Source organism: Lissotriton helveticus, chromosome 3_1 (assembly GCF_964261635.1).
Source record: "Lissotriton helveticus chromosome 3_1, aLisHel1.1, whole genome shotgun sequence".
NCBI lineage: Eukaryota > Metazoa > Chordata > Amphibia > Caudata > Salamandridae > Lissotriton > Lissotriton helveticus.
This window is the reverse complement of record NC_136061.1, coordinates 1,036,850,413-1,036,871,084: the sequence shown is the minus strand read 5'-3', so window position 1 is coordinate 1,036,871,084 and position 20,672 is coordinate 1,036,850,413. Positions and strand designations below refer to the sequence as shown.

Genomic DNA, 20,672 nt, shown 5'->3' with positions numbered 1-20,672 from the left:
TACCAATCCCCTCCAGGACCTGCAATAGTTTCTGGTGATTAACTGTATCAAATGCCGCAGAGAGGTCAAGCAGCACAAGTGCTGCATTACCTCGTGCATCAACAGTCTGCCTAATCATTTCAAAAGCTGAAATCAACGCCAGTTCAGTACTGTGTTGCTTTCTAAAACCAAACTGGGAAGTGTCTAGACAGGCATGCTTTTCCATATAAACCGAAATAATAATATTCCTGGCTTTCTCCACCACCTTTGCGGGCAAGGGGTTTCTGGAAATTGGTCGATAATTATTTGGGTCCGCTCCATCCAGATTGGCTTTCTTTAAAAGGGAGAGAACGGACGCCAATGTCCAGTTAGCCGGAAAAATCCCAGAGAGAGTTGGTAAAGAGGTATTTGGATAATTTTATTATCTCTTTTTGCTAACTTCAGTGGTTCCCAGGAGATTAATGTCCCTCCATAGCATTTAATTTGTGATCTTAAACATTATGTGATTTAACAATGATGTATTGTACAAATAGGCAACAAAAGCATTTGGTGTAAGATGAGCAGAAAATAAACATATGTATTAATTATTAACAGATAATGGCCAAATTCTCTTTAGAGGCCTCTACAGTGATCTGTACATTAACTAGATAACTTTTATAAGAATGTGATAAAGGTTCTTTGACCACTGTCAGCTGGGTTGATCATCCTGCAAGGCTTTGCATCTTTCGGGCCGTCCTTTTCTATAGCGGGATGACTGTGCTTTTCCCCAAAGACGGAGGACATATTTTTTTTAGTGATGAATTGTTTAAATATGCTTCTACCACTAGGACCCACATGTCCAGTAGCTGCTAAAAGATTCCTGAAGGAAGCCTATTAGATCCATGGGCCTTCTCTTCTGAGACCAGACTTGCCTGATCTGATTGCCTACTATCATATGAAATTCGACTTCACGAACCATCAAGCCAGCGGGCCTGGGAACATTAATAGATGGTACTGAAATATTCATATTTATGAGAAATAGTTGTGACATAAATGTAAATGTAAATGTAAATGTAGGTGTACTTATATAGCGCAAAGAAATGTAATATGCGGAAATGGTAATATAGCAAAACACAATAGCACCATACTGCTGGTGGAAAAAAGCTATATTTCTGATTTAGATATTTTACTAGAAACATCATTATTGAGGTTACTGGGATAGAAATGACACAAAGTTAAAGGAGAATATCTCGAAATGTAAACATGGGCGAAAGTTACGAAACATGGGGCAAATATGGAATGCAATAGTACAGACAGGGGAGAAACAGATGTAGGGCAAGTCACTGCCCCTACTGTGGCTTAGTGTGTCTACTACACCAAAGATCTCTACTTGCTGTGTGTGAACATCTACATAATTATAACATCTGTCTATTAGTAATAGAGGTACATTAATATCAGGCATGTGTAAAATGGCCCAAGTTGACAGGCAGTATTATAATAGTCAAGGTAAAGACTGATGCAGAGGAAGGGATGAGCAGCAAGTGGAGTTGAAAAGTCTATATGGGTGCACAGGAGAAGGATGCTGTTAATGTGTAGCAAACAGATATGATGGCAGATGATTATAGTGAAGGGGGTTGGATCAAGTCAAAGGGAATGTACAGCTGGGGAGTGGAGTGAGCTCATAGATGGAATGCTTACCTTGGGCCAACGTGCCGGTAAGTTGCTTGACATGTGGGTGAAGAAGCTTGGTTTACCTCTGTGGTACTTTCAATGAATGGCAGGTAATGACCCATAGCATATGGAATCGGCATGAGGTGGCTGCCTCTTGCAAACTCTAGGTTTAAAGTCAGCTAACATGAGTTAATATGAACTGGACTGGTTGGGAAAAAACACGCAAATATATTTATATAGAATGAAAAACAAAACAAGCTGGGACCATTTGTGCTTTGAATTTAAAAAATAAAAAATCTCGTTAGTAATCTGTGTCTATCTATAGCACTCGCGATTTTATATTAAATGTGCCACACATTTGTTAATACATTTTCCAAAAATCACAATATAGAATAAAAACACTTCAACACGCCACGTGGGAGATTTACACAACTCTCCTAAGTAATTGTACTCCTCAGAAACGGGTGGGAATACGAATTGGGGATCTTACAGTATGCCACTTGGGAGGAGGCATGAGAGGCAGTCACTGAGGTGGGATTTTGTCTGGTACAACTTAGGATACTCCACCGAGCTTACTTCACCAGGACGCAGTTACACAAAATGGGTAGAAGTGGAAGTGATAAAAGCATTAAGGGGTGCGATATGGCTGGAACCCTGCTCCATACCCTGTGGTTGTGCCTACACCTTAATACCATGTGGGGTGGCATACAGCGTAAACTTAGAGAAATCACGGAGTAGGGGACCTTATTCAACAAGTGGTGGCCCTGGGCATATGTGGAGACATAGCCAAACTGAGCGGAAGCGCATAACTCCCGGCTCTCTCTGAACATATACTATGGATCGGTGCATGCAAGGCGATGAGGCAGTATGCAAAGCCCGGAGCCGTCCCCAAAATTTAATTAAGAAATGGGATCCAAGCCCTAAACGTAGGTAGAATGGAAAGGAGACCTGGGAGGACTTGGGAGGAGGCATGGGTGACAGTCTGGTTGTGACCTTCAACTGTGCAATGCATCACTATGTATATATCATTACACATATTCTGTGGCATGTTCATGCCTGTGCACGGAGTTTAGCAATTTTAGTTCTTTGTGTACTTGAATATCTACATTTCAGTAAAAGGAATCTTCAAAAAAAGAATAAAAATACTGGGTGTGAATATAGCACGCTAGAACCCTAGAAACGATCCCACTTATCTAGGACTTTTCTTTCTCCCAGTATGAATTGTGGATCTTACAGGAAATCAGACATTAAAAATGTTAATGAGAAAGTGACATATGCTATTGGCAACAATCTATTTGCAGAAAGTGTGACGACTGTGCCCGTTATCGCAGACTGAAAGCTGAGAAATGTTGCTTTTATTTTCCTTCCGCACGCACCACAGTTTCCCCCACATCTCCAAAGATATAGGCAGACTCTTTTAATTACACTCCTTTCATCCTGGTGTCTTCTTCAATATCAGTGGTGCCTTTCACTAATTGCAAACGTTCCTGAAAGTTCTAGAAATTCGGAAGAAGCTGCTAAGTAAAGAGGGCAAGCTCAGTTGCATACCATTAGGCAATTTTACAACTTAATGGCATTGAGGGACCCAGATAAATGTTGGAGTATAGAAAGCTATTTAATATCCATACAAAGGTTAATAGGGCTTCTCTAAAAACAAGAGGGGAAGGTTAGTTGTGCCCTAAGTCAAGTCTCGAAAGGGCTCAAGCTAAGATGAATCAAGAGGAATACCTAATGGGTGGGCGTTGGTTGAAACCCACTTATTGCATGTGACAAGTACAGCTTTAAAGTACAATCTAAGCCCTGTTTAGCAATGACTAGCTAGTGGTTTTGATGGTGGTGGTGGCGATAAAAGGGGGTCAGGGGAGAGGAGATCAGAGAAAAACACCTGCTCAGACAACCTTCTCCTCAAATAGTAATCGAACCCCAAACATTTCATTTGTTGCAAGACAACCTTACTCAGACCACCAGGCCTGGGTCACTGGTCCAAGATAATCTCAAGAGAATTTCTAGATGAAGGTGGTGCTAGAGGAGTAAAAACAGATAACAGCTTGATTCGAGCCGAGGACAAAGGAACACATAATTATTCACCCATGTCACCCCTGTTGGAAATCAGTGTACACTGAAGGGAGAGGAAATTCCCTTTTGGAGAATACCAAACAAATCTAATGACGGGGAGACACAAGCTACCATAAATCAAGGAGATGAAGGAGCATGAATGAAACTTAAGAAACCTTTTCATCAACCACTTCTCCACAACACAAGCCACGAGATTGGATGGGACCAACATTTGAAGAATGTATTGACTTGCACAGAATCTTTCAACAGAGTGGGACAAATAGGCCAGCCACAGCGTGGTATGCAAACAACACAAAGTCCTATAAGAATACCATGTGTTTCACTTATCTCCAATTGAATTACTGTCTATAGTAGAGTCTCAAAGACTTGAGATCACAGACCTTAGGACACAACTTAAGAAACTAAAGTAGATGGTTGAAAAGAAAAGTCTCCAGAGGACATCGATCAAAACAGCAACACACATAAGGCATAGGCAATCAACCTCAGTAGAGAAAGACAGCACAATTTCTGTCAACTTTCACTAGGTCTACTTAAAATTGTACCACTAGGAAGGACAAACTAACTTAATCATCAGCCTCGCGTCCTGCACATTTGTTCACCCCCTTGCTGGCTCCAAAATGCAGTAGGTCAACACAAACAGCCACTAAAGCAAATTCCACTCCAACTGGTCCACGAGAAGTCAGTGTTTGAAAGTGGTCTACAAAGAAAGAAATAGAACGGAAGCCACCAAATATTCCTTCACTATCCAAGAACTCAACAACAATTCTACTTTTTGCTGCAGTTAAATCATCAATGCATTAAATTGGGGACAAGGAAATGTGGCCCATGGTCAATTGCACAAGAATCCTCGAACTTGGAAAAGTTCCCCACACAATTAAAAGACAGTCCAGAAATTTCTTATGGAACAAAAAGCCTATGTTGATTAAGGAAAATGTTGGACAGAACTATATGTGCTTGTGGAACCTAATGTTTGTCCAAAGGATAAATGTAGCAGAGTGGAACCAACTGATAGACTGAATCATAGTCCTGTGTTGGCACAGCAACTTACAAGTGTTTTTGAGAAGGAGCTAGATTGTCTGCTTACCTGTAATAAGACACTACTCACGTTTGACGTATGGCATGTCACTTACACACACTGGAATTGACACAGAAATATGGGAAACCTCCTTTTAGGCATCACTAGTGACTTGTCTTAAAGTATCAGATGGCAAGAGGAAATTCATAGTGCCGGTGGCTGGGAGCACTTTTTATTTCTCTTTCTTATTGTAGGAAAATGTTTAATCCAGCATAGTTATTTTCTCTTTCCATCTTTTAATATCTTTTGCTTATTTTGTCACATGACAATCTTCTTTTTATAAGCAGTTTTTCTGTATTTTGATAAATGTTGATCCACTGTATTTACTGTTCTTTACGGTACTTCATTAAAGGCTGTGTTCCAAAAGTGTTTATTAAAACGTCGATTTAAGTAGATGCAAACCTAGATATTAGCAGCCTTAAGTATAGGCCAATGGCTGGACTAACCCCATTGATCAAAGATTGATGCACACATTTACAAGAGTTCCTGAGTATTAAATATTCAGTAAGTCAGGTTTTCAGCCTAAACATGCAGCAGAGAGTGTATTGGTGAGTGACATTGATGATATCATCAGAAAGGCAGACAAAAGAGTCCTACCTTTGTGCATCATGTTAGATTGGTATTTGCTTTTCCCACTGTGGACTACTCTCTGCTCTTACATCATGGTACAGTGTCCTGGTTTAAATCTTAGTGGAAGAACAAGCAAAGAAGGAGTTTACTCTTTTGCCTTAGCATGGGGATTATTCTGGGGCACTTCAGAGACCGTTCCTCTGGTTATCTCTCCTCTCTAAATAACTTTAAGGGACTACTTGTTTTCCTTCTCTGGACCAAGTGACCCTGCTTTCACTAAAAGGTTGGCTAAACGCAGAATTATCTGCACACTACTATATCACAAGCCAGGTTTGAAACGTGTTTGATACTTCCTCAATAGCTCTCTCTTTCGGACTAACTAACACCTTTCTTTGTTTGGTATTCTACAAACCTGCAAAGTAAAAGTAAAGAATGTATGGGTTCTCTGGCAGGTGGATTGGGGAATTAATTCCCAAGTAAGGGTAGTGGTCCAGGAGGCTTTCTGCAGACGTATGCTTTTAAAAAAAAATTCTTTATTGGCATCTGAAATACTGAGGAAGAAACCAGGCCAGAGTTAATTACATTTATGTTTTTCAATGATGTACATGTAGGAGAGTATGGCAGTAGTATCTCCAGCAGGTATTGAATATATAACATACATTGAAACTGATTCTTTGCCTTTTTTTTCAAAAAACAATTTTATTGCGAGTTTTTGTCCGACAGGTTGCACAGCCTACAACAACACTGTCTTCAGAAACACGGATACGTTACTATATATACAATCAGCATAAACCTTTGGCAGTGACGGAACTGAGTAGCAAATCGATGGAGTAATCAATCAATCAATCAGGATTGTATTGCGCTGCTAATCATCCGATAGGATATCCAGGGTCTTGCAGGTCCAGGAGACTCATTCAAACAGCCAGGTCTTGAGGGCCCTTCGGAATTTCGGAAGAGAGGTGATGGTTCAAAGCCGAATGGTGAGGCAGTTTCAGGTCTTTGCTGCAATCTAGGAGAAGGAGCATCTTCTAACTATGCTTCAGTGGATGCAGGGCATGTGGGTAAGTGATAGGGAGTCCAAGCATAAGCTTCTCGATTGTAGGAAGTTCAGGCAGTGGTTGATGCATTTATTGGTTTATTTGATATTTATTCATTTATAAAGCGCCCAAATCACCCCCCAAGGGGTATCTCCACGCTATGGACATACTGCATCCGACCGGAGAGGGATACAGGTTAAAACAGTACAGTTTTGAGGAGCCTTCTGAACTGTAGGTGATCTGGGCATTGCCATAGATTGATGGGAAGTTGGTTCCAGTAGAAGGGGGCTAGGTGGAAGAAAGCTTTACCACCTAGACGCGATTTTTTGCAACGTGAAACAAGGAGTAGAGACTCAGTCTCTAAACGTAGGGGCCTGGATGGCAGATATTTAGTGATTTTTTCTTGGACTTTTGCCATTCAGGGATTTATGCACAATGCAGCAAATCTTGAATCTTATACGCTTACGCACTGAAAGCCAGTGCAGTTGGTGTAGGAGAGGGGGAGAGGGTGTTCGGGGGGGGGGAGCATTCAAGACCAGGCTAGCCACTGTATTTGGACTACTTGTAATCTGTTGATGATTCATTAGCTAAAATCAGCAGGGCATTGCACTAGTCCAGGCGGCTCAATACCAATGCCTGGATGAGTGTTTTCCAAATGGTAAGAGGGAGGAAGGGAAATACCCTACGTAGGAGGCTTAGCACGTGGAGGCAGGATCCGGTGGTAGTTGCAGCATGCGCCTTCAGTATCAGTTTCTGGTCCAGGTGTATGTCCAGGTTTTTGACCACAGTCTTGGGAGCCGGAGCAGCACCCAACTCCTCTGGCCACCAGCTAGGGGACCACATCATAGGGGCATCTCCAAACAGCATGATCTCAGTTTTCCCTGCGTTGAACTGGAGGAAGGTGTTCCTCATCCAGCTTGCGCTTGCCATCATGCCATCCGAGAAGGGAGACTGAGCGTTGGGAGTGTGTTTGTCGAAGGAAAATAGGAGCGGAGTATCATCAGCATACAAGATTGGGACAAAACCTAATCCCCATAGTAATCCTGCTAAGGGAGGAACATAAATGTTGAATAGGGTGGGACTGAGACAGGATCCCTGGGGTACTCCTTAATCAGTCTTGTAGTCCTTGAATGGAAAGGGCCTAGGTTGATGGTCTGAGTTCGATGAGAGAGAAAACTCGACATCCATTGTAAGGCTAGACCTTGGATTTCAATTACTTTGAGTCTCCTGAGCAGAGTCTGATGAGAACCGTGTTGAAGGCAGCCGACAAATCGAGTAGTACAAGAAGTACTGCTTGTCCGTTGTCCAGGGACTGTCTAATAATGTCGGTGACAGCAATCTGAGCTGACTCACTACTGTACCTGGGCCTAAAACCAGACTCAGATGGATTAAGGCAGTTTGAGGCTTCGACATAGTCAGACAGATGTTTGGTGTTTGCTCAGGAGTCCTCGGTTGCGTAGAGCCTTGTGTGTGTGGGTCAGCAGCTTGAATTGGCATCTCTTATGTACGGGAAGCCAGCGGAGTTGCCTGAGATGGGGTGTGATGTGTGAACATTGGGGAGGTCAAGGAAGAGTCTGGCTGCAGTGTTCACCATGGTTTGAAGTCTCTGTAGGTGGTGTGAGGTACGTCTCATGTGCAGGGGTAGCCAATAGAAAATCTTCCATAGCAAGGCAGAGTGAAGATTCAGGCGGAGATGACAGCGTCAATCTTTGATTTCATGGTGAGCTTGTTATCAATGATGATTTCGAGGTTTCTGGCATGGTCGGTGGGTATGGGTGTGGGTCCCAGTTTGGGGGCCACCAAGGGTTGTTCCAGGGGTGGCTGTTGTTGCCGAAGATCAGTACTTCTGTCTTGTCTGTGTATAGCTTCAGGCAGGTGTTCTTCATTCAAGTTGGCGTTGCTTGTCATGCATCTGTGAAAGTTGGTCCTGGAGGTGGTAGGGTGATCGCTGAGGGAGATGATGAGTTGGGTGTCGTTGGAGTAGAATATGATTTTGAGGCCGTGAGATCTGATGATGTTGGCCTGGTGGGGTCATGTATATATGTTGAAGATGTCGCAGACGATATTCTTGGTTTCGGAGGTGAAAAGTTTTAGGCGGACCCTCTGTGTTATTCAGGTGAGGAAGGAGGTTATCCATCTGAGCAGGTCCCTTTGGATGCCGATGAGGTGGAGTGTTTCGATCAGCGTGTGGTGGGAAACAGTGTCAAAGGCTGCCGAAAGGTCGAGTAGGATCAGGGCTGCTGTTTGTCCTGGGTCGAGGAGGGTTCAGATGTCGTCAGTGACTGTGATTAGGGCAGTCTCAGTGCTGTGATTGCAGCGGAAACCTGATTGGGAGGTGTCAAATAGCTGGTTCTGTTCCAACTGTGTTGAGGGTTGCCTGTTAATAGCCTTTTCCAGTACTTTGGCTGGGAATGGGAGCAAGGAGATAGGCTAGTAGTTGTTGAGTACGCCGGGGTCAGCAGAGGGTTTTTGAATAGTGGTCCGAATTCGGTGTGTTTCCAGGTGTCGGGAAATTTTGCAGTGGCGATTGAGGTGTTGAGCAGTGTGGTGAGTGCTTGGCCGGTCCTTAGGTTTCCGAGGTTGAAGATGTGGGGTGGGCAAGGGTCGGTGGGAGCTCCAGAGTGGATGTATTTCATGATGGAGGTGGTATCCTCAGTGAAGAGCTAGTTCCAGGTGGTCAGTCAGTGGTTTGTTTCAGTTGTGGTGAGGGTACATTGATCGAGGAAGTCTGTGGGTGTAGTTCGGGATATAAAGTTTCTTATTATGGTTATGATTTTGTCATGAAAGAATTCGTCAAGGATGTAACAGAGTTCTGGGAGGGTGTGATGTTGTTTTCGCTGACAGCTGTGTTGGAGAACTCTTTAAACGATGTTGAAATGTTGCTTGCTGTTGTTGGCACTGGTTTTTGTTGCCCTTAGCAGCCGGAAGTAGCGGTTGATCGAGGAGGTCTTGAAGGCTGCCTTGTTGGGGGTGTCCTTGCTGGTGAGCCATCTCCTCTCCAGCTGTTTGCTGGCACATTTCCCTCTACTGAGTTATAGGGTGTACTAGTTGGCTTTTTTGGTGGATCTTTTGTGATTGTTGCTCTTGATGGGGGTGAAGTTGCCGGCGCAGTTTGTTATCCAGTTATTGAAATTCTTATTTTCCTGTTTCTGGTTGGGGGTGGCGGCAGTGGGTCTCTAAAACTTTGCTCCAGCTGTGATGGGTGTGCTGGCCATTTTGGGGGTGGCAGTGCGGGGGCTGGAGATGCTGAAGTGGATGATGGAGTGAGCAGTCTATGTGAGTTCTGTGATGTGGCTGTATTTGACGTGGTTGCTGGAGGTGAAGATGGGGTCTAGCAAGTGTCCTGCAGTATGCATGGGGTCGCAGATGATTTCGGTCAGTCTGCGACTGCTCATATTGTCGAGGAGTTGGGTGGTGGTGTTGTCATTGGGGTCGTCGAGGTGGAAGTTGAGATCACCGAGGAGGATGTAGTCCTTGGATTCCAGGGCGAGTGGTGCAGCATTGAAAATGTCACGTTTGACGTAGGACACTAGCGCACAAGGTGCTCGGTTGACGTGAGTTCAAACTAATATATTTAAGTGTATTGAAAACTTCCTCATGGCGCTAATGGGGCATGCTGCAGATATAAAACTAGAGACCAATAATACACTTTGTCGTGATGGGTTTAGCTGCCTAGACAAACTCCATCCGAGTGCGTTAGCCAGAACCTAATTATCTTTAAACATAATGCCAGTCAAACCTATATTGGCTCTGCGGACAATACAGTTGGAAAAAGAGATTTCTAAACACAATAAAAAGAAAACAAATATATTTAATAATTAACAAGGTCACAGGGGACAAAGGGCATGATGGATTAAAAATTTGTGTCTTCCTTCATATTACAGATTTTACCTCTACATTTGCATTATTACCAAGCAACCGGACCAGGTAATTAACCATATAGATAAAGCTGGTTACATTTAATCTGTATCTTAATAAAGCTTTGAGTTATGGTTGTAACAAAGCATATTTGTGTTTAGCCAACCAGTTCGATAATCGTCAATTACTGAAAACGACGATTACTAAGAATTACAGTCAATGTCACTGCACACCGGTTAAGCCATGTATTGACCATTACTTAAATGGTAAGCCCTTTGCCTACGAACATATATTTTTAGACCAATAAGGGCAACTACATTAGGGAAGTTTATCTAATTGTGCAATATTTTTTTAAGGCCATGATTTTAAATGAATTAAAAAAAATATTTATCGGTGGCTCCAACGAACGCAAATTCTAAAGATATGTTATCAACCTAAAGGTATGCCACAAAAGCTTTTTACTCATAGAAGAATAGTTCAGGCTGTTTTGTGTCAAATAACCCGTTCTGAATACAATTTGGTTGTATTTTAGTTTTTACATCCTTTAGACAACGATATTACGGATGAGGATTCCCCTTCCGTGTTTAACGGTGTGACTTTAAAAGCTTCCTTATAGAAATATCTTAATTAGGTATGTAACAGTAATATTTATTTACTCTGTTATTCTCCTTGGATCACGTGTTGTACAATTCATACTATCATTTTGTTATTTCAATCTGTTTAGTGCAATGCATAATAGTGGATCATTTGTTTTGATGAGACTACTAATAAATTGTTAAGATTGCTGATAGATACAATTTAATATAAACAAATATTCATTTTTTATCCACTGTTAATAAAATGTTTTTTTGTATTTAGACCATTTTATAAGAAAACTCTGTCCTGAAGAAGGTGAAAAAAACCACATCCCACCGAAACGCTGCGTCAACTGTTTTGTTAGTTTTCTTGTTAAGTACACTGACATTGTAGTACTTTGTATATACACACAGTGTCTTATGCCGATGACACGCAGCTTGTCATCTCCCTCTCGCGCGCACCTGGTCTTGCTGTGGACAACTTCAGAGCCTGCATGCAGGAGATGGCTACCTGGACGTCTTCCAACTGCCTGAGGTTGAACGGCAGCAAGACGGAGGTGCTCGTGGTGGGGGGAGGGGGCGCGTCGCTGTGGTCATCGGCATGGTGGCATCCTGCCTGGGGGAAACTCCCACTCCCTGCCTGGAAGCTAGAAACCTTGGGGTATGGCTGGATGCGGACCTAGCATTCGGACCTCAGATGGGCCGGGTGGTGAGGACATGCTGCGGTGTCCTGAAAAGCCCTCGGAAAGTTCTCGATCTTCTTCCCACGGCAGCTCGGAAGACGCTGGTACATGCCCTCGTAACATCACGTCTAGATTATGGCAACCTGCTCTATCTGGGGGCAACGGACAAGGTCATCAGCCGTCTTCAAGTGCTGCAAAATGCAGCGGCCCGTCTGGTATTGAGGCTTCTGAAGACAGCTCTCCAAGCACTCCACTGGCTTCCAGTAAAAAGCAGGGTTAACTTTAAGGCTCTTTGCACATGCCACCGCATTCTGTGCGGGAAGGCACCTGCACCGCTACAGGACTTGGTTACTCGGTACGAGCCTGCGCGCTCCCTGCGCTCTTCTGGATCAGGGCTACTGAAGGTCCCCAAAGTAAAAAAAAGCGCGTAGGTCCTTCAGGTACTTGGTTGCCAAGAGCTGGAATGCTCTGCCAAAGGAACTGCGCCTGGAGCTCTCTGAGCCCAGATTCAGGAAGAAACTTAAAACACATCTGTACACCCGGTAGGAAGTGACCACCGCCGGGTGGGGTAACCCTGCCACCACCACTTACCACAGCGCGGGGACACGCCGGTGCGCGTAACCAGACGCTTTATAAAATTCCCTTATTATTATTATTATATGAGATGTTTTAAAGTTTATATGTAACTTTCTCTTACCACGAATATGAGACGTTTTTTAAAACCTATATATAAGTGTTTTGTCTAAACTCAATACATTTGTCTAAATTGAATACATTTGTTTTTTAATATATCAGCTTTATATTGCCATATGTTCTATATTGGAAACTCACTGCATGTTGCAGTCAATGCAAATACTTTGGCTTAGTGCATCACACAGTTGTTTGGCCAACACATGATCCACATGTTTATGTTTGTTTTTTGCTCAGGGACTTTGTTTTTTTGTTTTGCCAAAGGACACCTTGAAGCCAAGTGGTTCGCACAGGCGTGCCAGCTCTTCCTTTTGGAGGCCGAGGTGACTTGCCAGGAACAGACCTTAACTGAGACAGAAGGAGGGGGTGGGAGCTGGCAGCTGGAGCTGTTGAGAGATGAAATAAAACACATTGCTCAAATCAGCAAAACTAATGTGGAGGTCCTCCTCGGCCCGTATTTATTGCTGGGGGGTTAAAATGGCAAGGTACTCCACTGGTTAGCCTTGCAGCCCCTCGCAAGTCATATAGTTCTAGAGATTCTGGACGAGCAAGGTTGCGCCCCGCGCGCCTACCTCCTTTGCCCAAGCTTTTGCTGAATACTACTCCCGGCTCTACTCCATCGACCGGTCCGGGGTGTTGGCTCCCACGTCGATGTGACTAGACTTTACCCTACTTCCCAGACTGACAGAGTCAGAAACGGTCCAGTTAGACCTGCCCATCACAAAGGAAGGGCATTTCCTTGGTCGCAACTGGGAAGACATCCAGGCCATATGGGTTCTTATTGGAATACTATGCAGCATACAGAGAAACCTTGATACCCACCTCCACGATCTATATAGCGAAGTGGTAGAAAAGGGAGCCTTCCTGCCAGTAACATACATGGCAACAGTTGTCATACCTAAAACACAGCCCCCCCCCCCCATCGGCCTCCTCTTCAGACTACCTCCCAATTTCCATAATAAACACTGAAGTCGAAATCTATGCGACGATCCTTGCCGCACGCCATAAATCGGTCTTCAACAGTCTCATCCATCCAGATCAATAAGGCTTGATGATGCTCCGCAGTATGAGGCACTGCTTATGGCACATCCACTTGGCACTGGCCCACCACCAACCTCTCACCTCCTTTGTAGCCCTTCTTTTGATCGACTTCAAAAAAGCCTTTGACACGGTCGACTGGCGATACCTAGAGGAGGTGCTAAGAGCAGTAGGCATGGGGCAACACTTCTGTAATCTAGTGGGGTGCTATACTCCAACCCTCTGCAATGGTGCTCATCAATGGAGCCCTCACAGAAGTCTTCCCTGTCCGAAGAGGGACAAGACAGGGCTGTCCCCTGACACCCCTCCTCTTCACCCTAACGATAGAACCACTAGCCTGTCACATCCAAGCAGACACACAGATCCAGGGATGGCACGGGTGGGTCGCTTACGAAGATCGCATTATTTGCGGATGATGTTCTACTTTTCCATGCAGACTCTGCCCGCTCAGGCCCCAGATGCCTCCAAATCCTCCGCTCCTTTGAAGTGGCCTCAGGCCAGCGCCTGAATCCCACCAAATCAATGCTGGTGCCTCTCCACATATCAAGGGAATGCATACACTGGCAGACAGCCATGCCTTTCCTTTAAATGCCTGGGCGTATGGGTCACGCGGCTCCCTGAACTCGCATGGACACTTAATATCAGTCCACTAGTCAAGAAAACAAGAGATGACCTTCGCAAGTGGCATTCCCTTTCATTCAACCAATGAAAAGAATTGCCTTACTTAAGATGATGGTTCTCCCCTGGTTCCTGTATATAATTCAGAATATCCCACTCCACTTCCCTCGCGGATGGTTCCGGGAACTAGACAGCATGGCCACAGCATTCCTCTGGGTAGCTCGAGACCATGGATGGCCCTCACCCATTGTCAAAAGTCCCATATGACGGAGGCATGGGCATGACCAACCTCTTCCTATACTACTTAGCAACTCGCCTCCTAGTGGTACATGACTGGTTCACTGGCGGTTGGGTCTGACCCGGCCTACTGGGTGGAATTTGAAATCCTTGGATTCTCCCAGATCCAAGCGATGCTTTATGGAGTCCCAAACCCCCACACACTTCCAGCTGTGACTCGAACAGTCTTGATCACCCAGCGTTAAGGAATATGACACACACAATGGAAGAATAAACTTACAATGCAGACACCCCTGTGGCGTGGGACCTGATTGGGATATCACAACTTGGGGACATGTAAAGGGGCAACCACCTATGCTCCTTCCAAGACCTCCAGAACGCATACTCATTTGACTCCTCCCAATTCTATAAATACTTGCAACTCCATCACGCTCTCACCCCCTATTAACCAGTAGGCACTGCATTCCCAGAATATCCCTTGAAGCCCAAATCCTGATGGGCAATCTTGGGAAGGGAGGAGTAGCTAAGATTTACCGTTCACTGGTTTGCAACTCCTCACCCTCCCTGGACCCCTTAGATGTCACTGGGAAACATGGTTGGGCCCTTTGGAGGACGAAGAATGGAGAAACGCCCTGATGGCTCCCCGTGTGATCACTATCTCTGCCAGACTCCGACTGATCCAATTGTATTACCTTCACTGCGCATACCTCACCCCTGTCCGCCTACACCGAGCAGGGTTCTTGGCCACCCCCGTTTGTCCGCGATGCAAAACGGAACCCACAGACTTTTACCACATGGTCTGGGCCTGCACCCACCTTACCCCATACTAGTCGAAATTAGTGTCCGAGCTGAGCACCCTTTTGGGCTGGGAGATCCCGCTTAGCCCTCTAACCCTACTCCTGGGAGTCATGGATGGCCTAGATAGGTCCCGGATGGGCAAGACCTTTCTAGGAACAGCTATTATGGTAGCCAAGCGTGATAGACCTTACCACCTCCACTCCCCCAGCATAGTTAAATGGCACAGAGGGGTCGACTGGTGCGCTGCACAAGAAACACCTATCTATGAGGCAAGAGGTTGTCCCGCCAAGCATGAGGCAAATGGTTGGGTTTGTTACTATAGTATGCAAGAGATGACGTTAAAAGATGGGCTGGATTTAAAGGATAAGTAGCACATTTACACTGAGGAAAAGTCACCGTGATCTATGCTAATACTTCACGTGCTAAATGTGAGAACTGTTCGTGCTGCTGTTTATATGTCATGAAAACTAATACATTTGTTTATTAAAAAAAATACCTTCCAGCAGTTACAATGGCTCCAATTAATTTGTAAACATGCCTTGCATGCTCTACCCACGTTCATTAGTCTACATTAATGTAAACATTGTTGTGGACCTACAGATATACATTGTGTGCTCTGGCAAAGGTTTTACATTCATCATTCTCAAACATGTTTCTCACAGTGCTATACCACCCTTTCTTTCATTGGGTCATTTTAATTGGGCTGTGTGTATTGTATTGGCTTGCAAGATATTTGTTTTCTTTAATTTCTTTCACCCTACCCTTTCATAGAAGATTACAAGTTATAACAAATGACTAAGAATCTGGTTGGAAGGGACAGTGATATGTAAAAGTGCAGATAAATGCTATGATGATAGGTTATGTGAAATTGTAGTTTTAGAACTGCCTGTATCGCCTGTGGATCTTTAAATATGTTTTGCATAAAAATGTTACTGAAAAATGTACACTTTTGCCACCATTTTTTCAAAATGGAGTGGGCAAACCTGCAACCCTCTAGGGGAGGGTCAAGCATCCTTACCAGGCCGTGAAAGTACTGGCATACACTTATGAGTGGGCTTATGTAGAAATTGGGCTGTAAATTGTACTTTTGGGGCCAAATTATTCAGTACTTTTCTTGCAAGATAACCTCCTAGCCCAGTCCACCCACAGCAAATGTGGGCCTCCATGATTACTGCAAATCAGGACCTGAATTACGCCCCACCCCTTTCAAAGATCGCCTACCACAAATGAGAATGTCAAACTTTGAGCCCAATTCATATGTAGGGACAGATACATTCATGAAAATTCTCCTTAAGGGAAATTACTTTTAGCAAACATATGACGTTAAGTCATTTGTAAGATGTTGGAGTGCACGGCGTTCATTAATACATGGTTAACAAAAGTGCAGTTTCTTAGGTGAGATTCCAAATACCGTGAGAAAAAGTACTGATGTAAATATAATAGTATGCAACTGTGCAAGTAGCATGGTGGTCTATTCAATTCCTTTCCCGAAGATCTACCATCGAAGTGCAGCTCTTTAGACCTACAAAGTATCCAGGCATTTCCCCACAACCCGAGGCTAAATAGTGAGAGGCAGCGGCTTGTAAGCCTAGAAAAGTGATGCCACTATAGCAGTGTGCTAATAGTGGCAGTTTCTGCCACTCCTCTTTGGTTCGAGTCTTGTCAAGCCGATAGTCCATTTTGGTACATGTGAGTCGCCTTATCTTTGTGAAACTTTCTTTATGGTTCTTTAAGGTTATTTTAAGTCTCAAAGCTGATTCTTCTGCATTAGGTCAAAGTGTTAACATATTAGTGCAGTGTAAATTCTCCCACCCACTCACTCAGTTCATATAGGGCTACACAGATGTTTAGATTTGGTAAGGTTAGAAGTATTCTAATTTGTTTTTTGATTTTCAGCAAGGCAAACTTCCATCTCTTATTACATATTCAAGATGGTGTTGACCTCTGTAAAGGATAGAGTGAAAGGGATATGCTATCTACAATGAAGGTCTTTTGTTGTTTCATTAAATTTCAGAGGGTGTTTGGCTGCTTCATTCACATTCAAGCATTAGGTATACACTTCTAGAAAAGGGTTGTACTGTCAGTGCTTCTCCTACCTGCCTCTGCAGTTCTGCCAGGTTGTAGGGCAAGGCCCCTTCCTCAAGCGGGGCTATTCTCTCAATATCAGTAAGTGTCAAACGCCTTTATGAAAAAAGAAAACAGCAAAAGAATTTGTTAACAATTTGATAAAGTTTGTCCTTGCTGAAAAGAAAATAATGTGTTAAAAAATGGACATTGATTTCAGAAGTTAAAAAAAGACAATTATTTTAGAAGTTAAAAAAGAGACCAATATTTTTTTAAATCGTGCAATACGCATCGGAACCATTAAGGACTTAAAAATGTTCGATCCCATAAAGATGTTGGATAGCAACAGGAGAGAAGTAAAACATAATAAAAGGATAGCATTTAAGTGACCAGAAACGATCAATGATATGAGCTCACAAGCGATCCTAGACAACCAATGAGCAACACACTGAATAGACAAAATTAACCCAGAGAAAGGTCCATGTGTGAAAGGGAATGAGATAAGCGATCTACCAACAAATACACACAAAGTTCCCAAAACATGCTAGAAATAAAGACACTTTTAAACCAAGTAAAATGCAGCAGTCCAGTTTAATTCTTTGAAACTATCAACAAAGCAAAAACTGCTGAAAAGTAATATCAAGTCAACGCTTAGAAACAGAGGTGTTTCCAAATAAAAGTAAAGACACTTCAGATCATGGAGGAATAGACGAGTTTTCTTTTAAGGCCAGCTAGAGAGAGCGTGAACTCGATCTTACTAACATGAATAAAATGGATGCAGATGCTCTAGGTGAGGAGAAAATGTACAATTTAATAAACAACATACCAGCCTGCTACCATTGGGTCACCATGAAAAAGTCCTTGTTATTCCCAGCTTATATTGCACGCCTTCCCCTGCTGGTCTGGAGAATCCTTTGGCTTAAGACAGTAAATTGTATGACAATTAATTACTGAGAGAGCATGACTACCCAATGCTTTGCATTGCCCAAGAAGAAAACTGCATTCCCTTTGAAGAAAAGCTGCTTTTGTAGGATACCTCGCTAGGACCAACCAATAGCATAGCATCCTAGGTGGTCAAACCACATAGCTGCATGTCTCACTCTATGAAACTGTGGCTAAAATTATCTGACGCTACCCATTGTCACCCCACCTCTCCACTCTGGGGTAAGGGGGCCAATCAAAGAGCCTGCCCTCTCTCCTATAAAAATATAAGTTTCAATTCCCTTAAGAACAAAATGACAGTGTCCCCGGGGGATCACTGACATAATATCGACGTAAAAAATATCGAGATACCAAAATATCGAGGATAAAATATCGAGGGACAAAATATCGACTGCCTATCTTCAAACAGGTAAGTACTAAAATATCGACTCCAAAATATCGACTTACAAAAATATAGTCTGTCAAAATATCGATTTTTTTAAATGTCTTAAAATTAAGTTAAAAATAATATATATAAATATATTTAATATAAACTTAGAAATAATGATTCAATAAATGTAATATTAATAAATAATTAATATAAATTAAAAAATTATATCACCAAAAATAATACATATATATATATATATATATATATATATATATATCAAAACATATTATTAAATAAACATATTAATATAGTATAATTTAATTTAATTTAATTTCATTAAATTAATTTAATTTAAACTTAATTTGACTTTATTTTTACACTGTACCCCTGTACCCCAAAAACCCAAAACTGACCCTGAACCCTAAAAATGCCCCTTTACCCAAAAACTAAAAACTGACCCTGAACCCTAAAAATACCCCTTTATCCAAAAACTAAAAACTGACCCTGAACCCTAAAAATACCCCTTTACCCAAAAACTGAAAACTGACCCTGAACCCTAAAAATACCCCTTTATCCAAAAACTGAAAACTGACCCCTAAAAATACCCCTTTACCCACAAACTGAAAACTGACCCTGAACCCTAAAAATACCCCTTTACCCACAAACTGAAAACTGACCCTGAACCCTAAAAATACCCCTTTACCCAAAAACTGAAAACTGACCCTGAACCCTAAAAATACCCCTTTACCCAAAAACTAAAAACTGACCCTGAACACTAAAAATACCCCTTTACCCAAAAACTAAAAACTGACGCTGAACCCTAAAAATACCCCTTTACCCAAAAACCCAAAACTGACCCTGAACCTTAAAAATACCCCTTTACCCAAAAACCCTAAACTTACCCTGAACCCTAAAAATACCCCTTTACCCAAAAACCCAAAACTTAAATTTAATTTCCAAAACCAATTACTTTTATTTACGTAGTAAATTTTATTTAATGGTCAATTATTAATTAATTAACAAATTTAATTAATTTACATATTTAATTAGTTATTATTAAATTACTCCCCACCCTATCCCCCTATAAACTCACAACCCACTACAGAAATTAATTTACTAATTATTATTTATTTATTCTTTAAATATTTATAATTACCAATTATATTTTAATTATTTACCAAATAATAATTAATTAACAATTATTAGTAATTTACATATTTAATTATTTAAATTTAAATTACTTCCCACCCTATTCCCCTATAAACCCACAACCCGCTACAGAAAATATTTTATGAAAACATAATTATTGATGAATTAATCAATTATTATTAATTACCAATTATATTTTAATTAATTAACAATTAATAATTAATTAACAATTACTATTATATTACAGATTTAATTAATTATATTTAAATTACTTCCCACCCTATTCCCCTATAAACCCACAACCCGCTACAGTAAATATTTTATGAAAATATAATTATTTATCAATTAATCAATTATTATTAATTACCAATTATATTTTAATTAATTAACAATTAATAATTAATTAACAATTACTATTATATTACAGATTTAATTAATTATATTTAAATTACTTCCCACCCTATTCCCCTATAAACCCACAACCCGCTACAGAAAATATTTTATGAAAATATAATTATTGATCAATTAATCAATTATTATTAATTTCCAATTATATTTTAATTAATTAACAATTAATAATTAATTAACAATTACTATTATATTACAGATTTAATTAATTATATTTAAATTAATTAACAATTAATAATTAATTAACAATTACTATTATATTACAGATTTAATTAATTATATTTAAATTACTTCCCACCCTATTCCCCTATAAACCCACAACCCGCTACAGAATAATATTACACAAAAAATTAAAAATATTATTAACTTACCTTAAATTCGATATTTTTGTTGTCTATATTATGTCTAGTCGATATTATGTCCATTCTATATTTTTGATTCGATATTATGTCCATTTTAGTCGATATTTTTGTTGTCTATATTATGTCTAGTCGATATTATGTCCATTCTATATTTTTTACTCGATATTCTGTCCAGTCGAAATAAACAACTCGATATTATGACTGTACACCATCCCCGGGGCTTCCCAGCAACCACTGTAATGAACATAGTGAGCAGTCTTGGTCCCTTTAACAAAGAGGAGTAAACCTCATGGTTGCTCTACTCATTTAAAAAAATAATTGATGTGTCAGGAATTTATTAGAATTATTACACCAAAAGCAATTTCTCTGTCACTTTCCTGATATATACTCTTAGATCTAATCTTAACACAAACTTTTATCATTATGAAAAACACAGACCTAGGGGTAACCAATATTGTGAAATGGCAGGATGGCACCACGCCTGCAGAGGACA

At 41.5% G+C, this 20,672-nt stretch overlaps 1 protein-coding gene across 1 annotated transcript in view; it reads right to left on the bottom strand.

Moving 5' to 3' along the window:
* Positions 1 to 20,672, bottom strand: part of SLC25A12 (solute carrier family 25 member 12) — a 513,431-nt gene that overhangs the window by 165,596 nt on the left and 327,163 nt on the right. Inside the window, exon 9 of the mRNA XM_078681570.1 lies at positions 16,981 to 17,065. Within this exon, the coding sequence (XP_078537696.1) occupies positions 16,981 to 17,065 (85 nt within the window). The remainder of the gene's footprint in view (positions 1 to 16,980; positions 17,066 to 20,672) is intronic.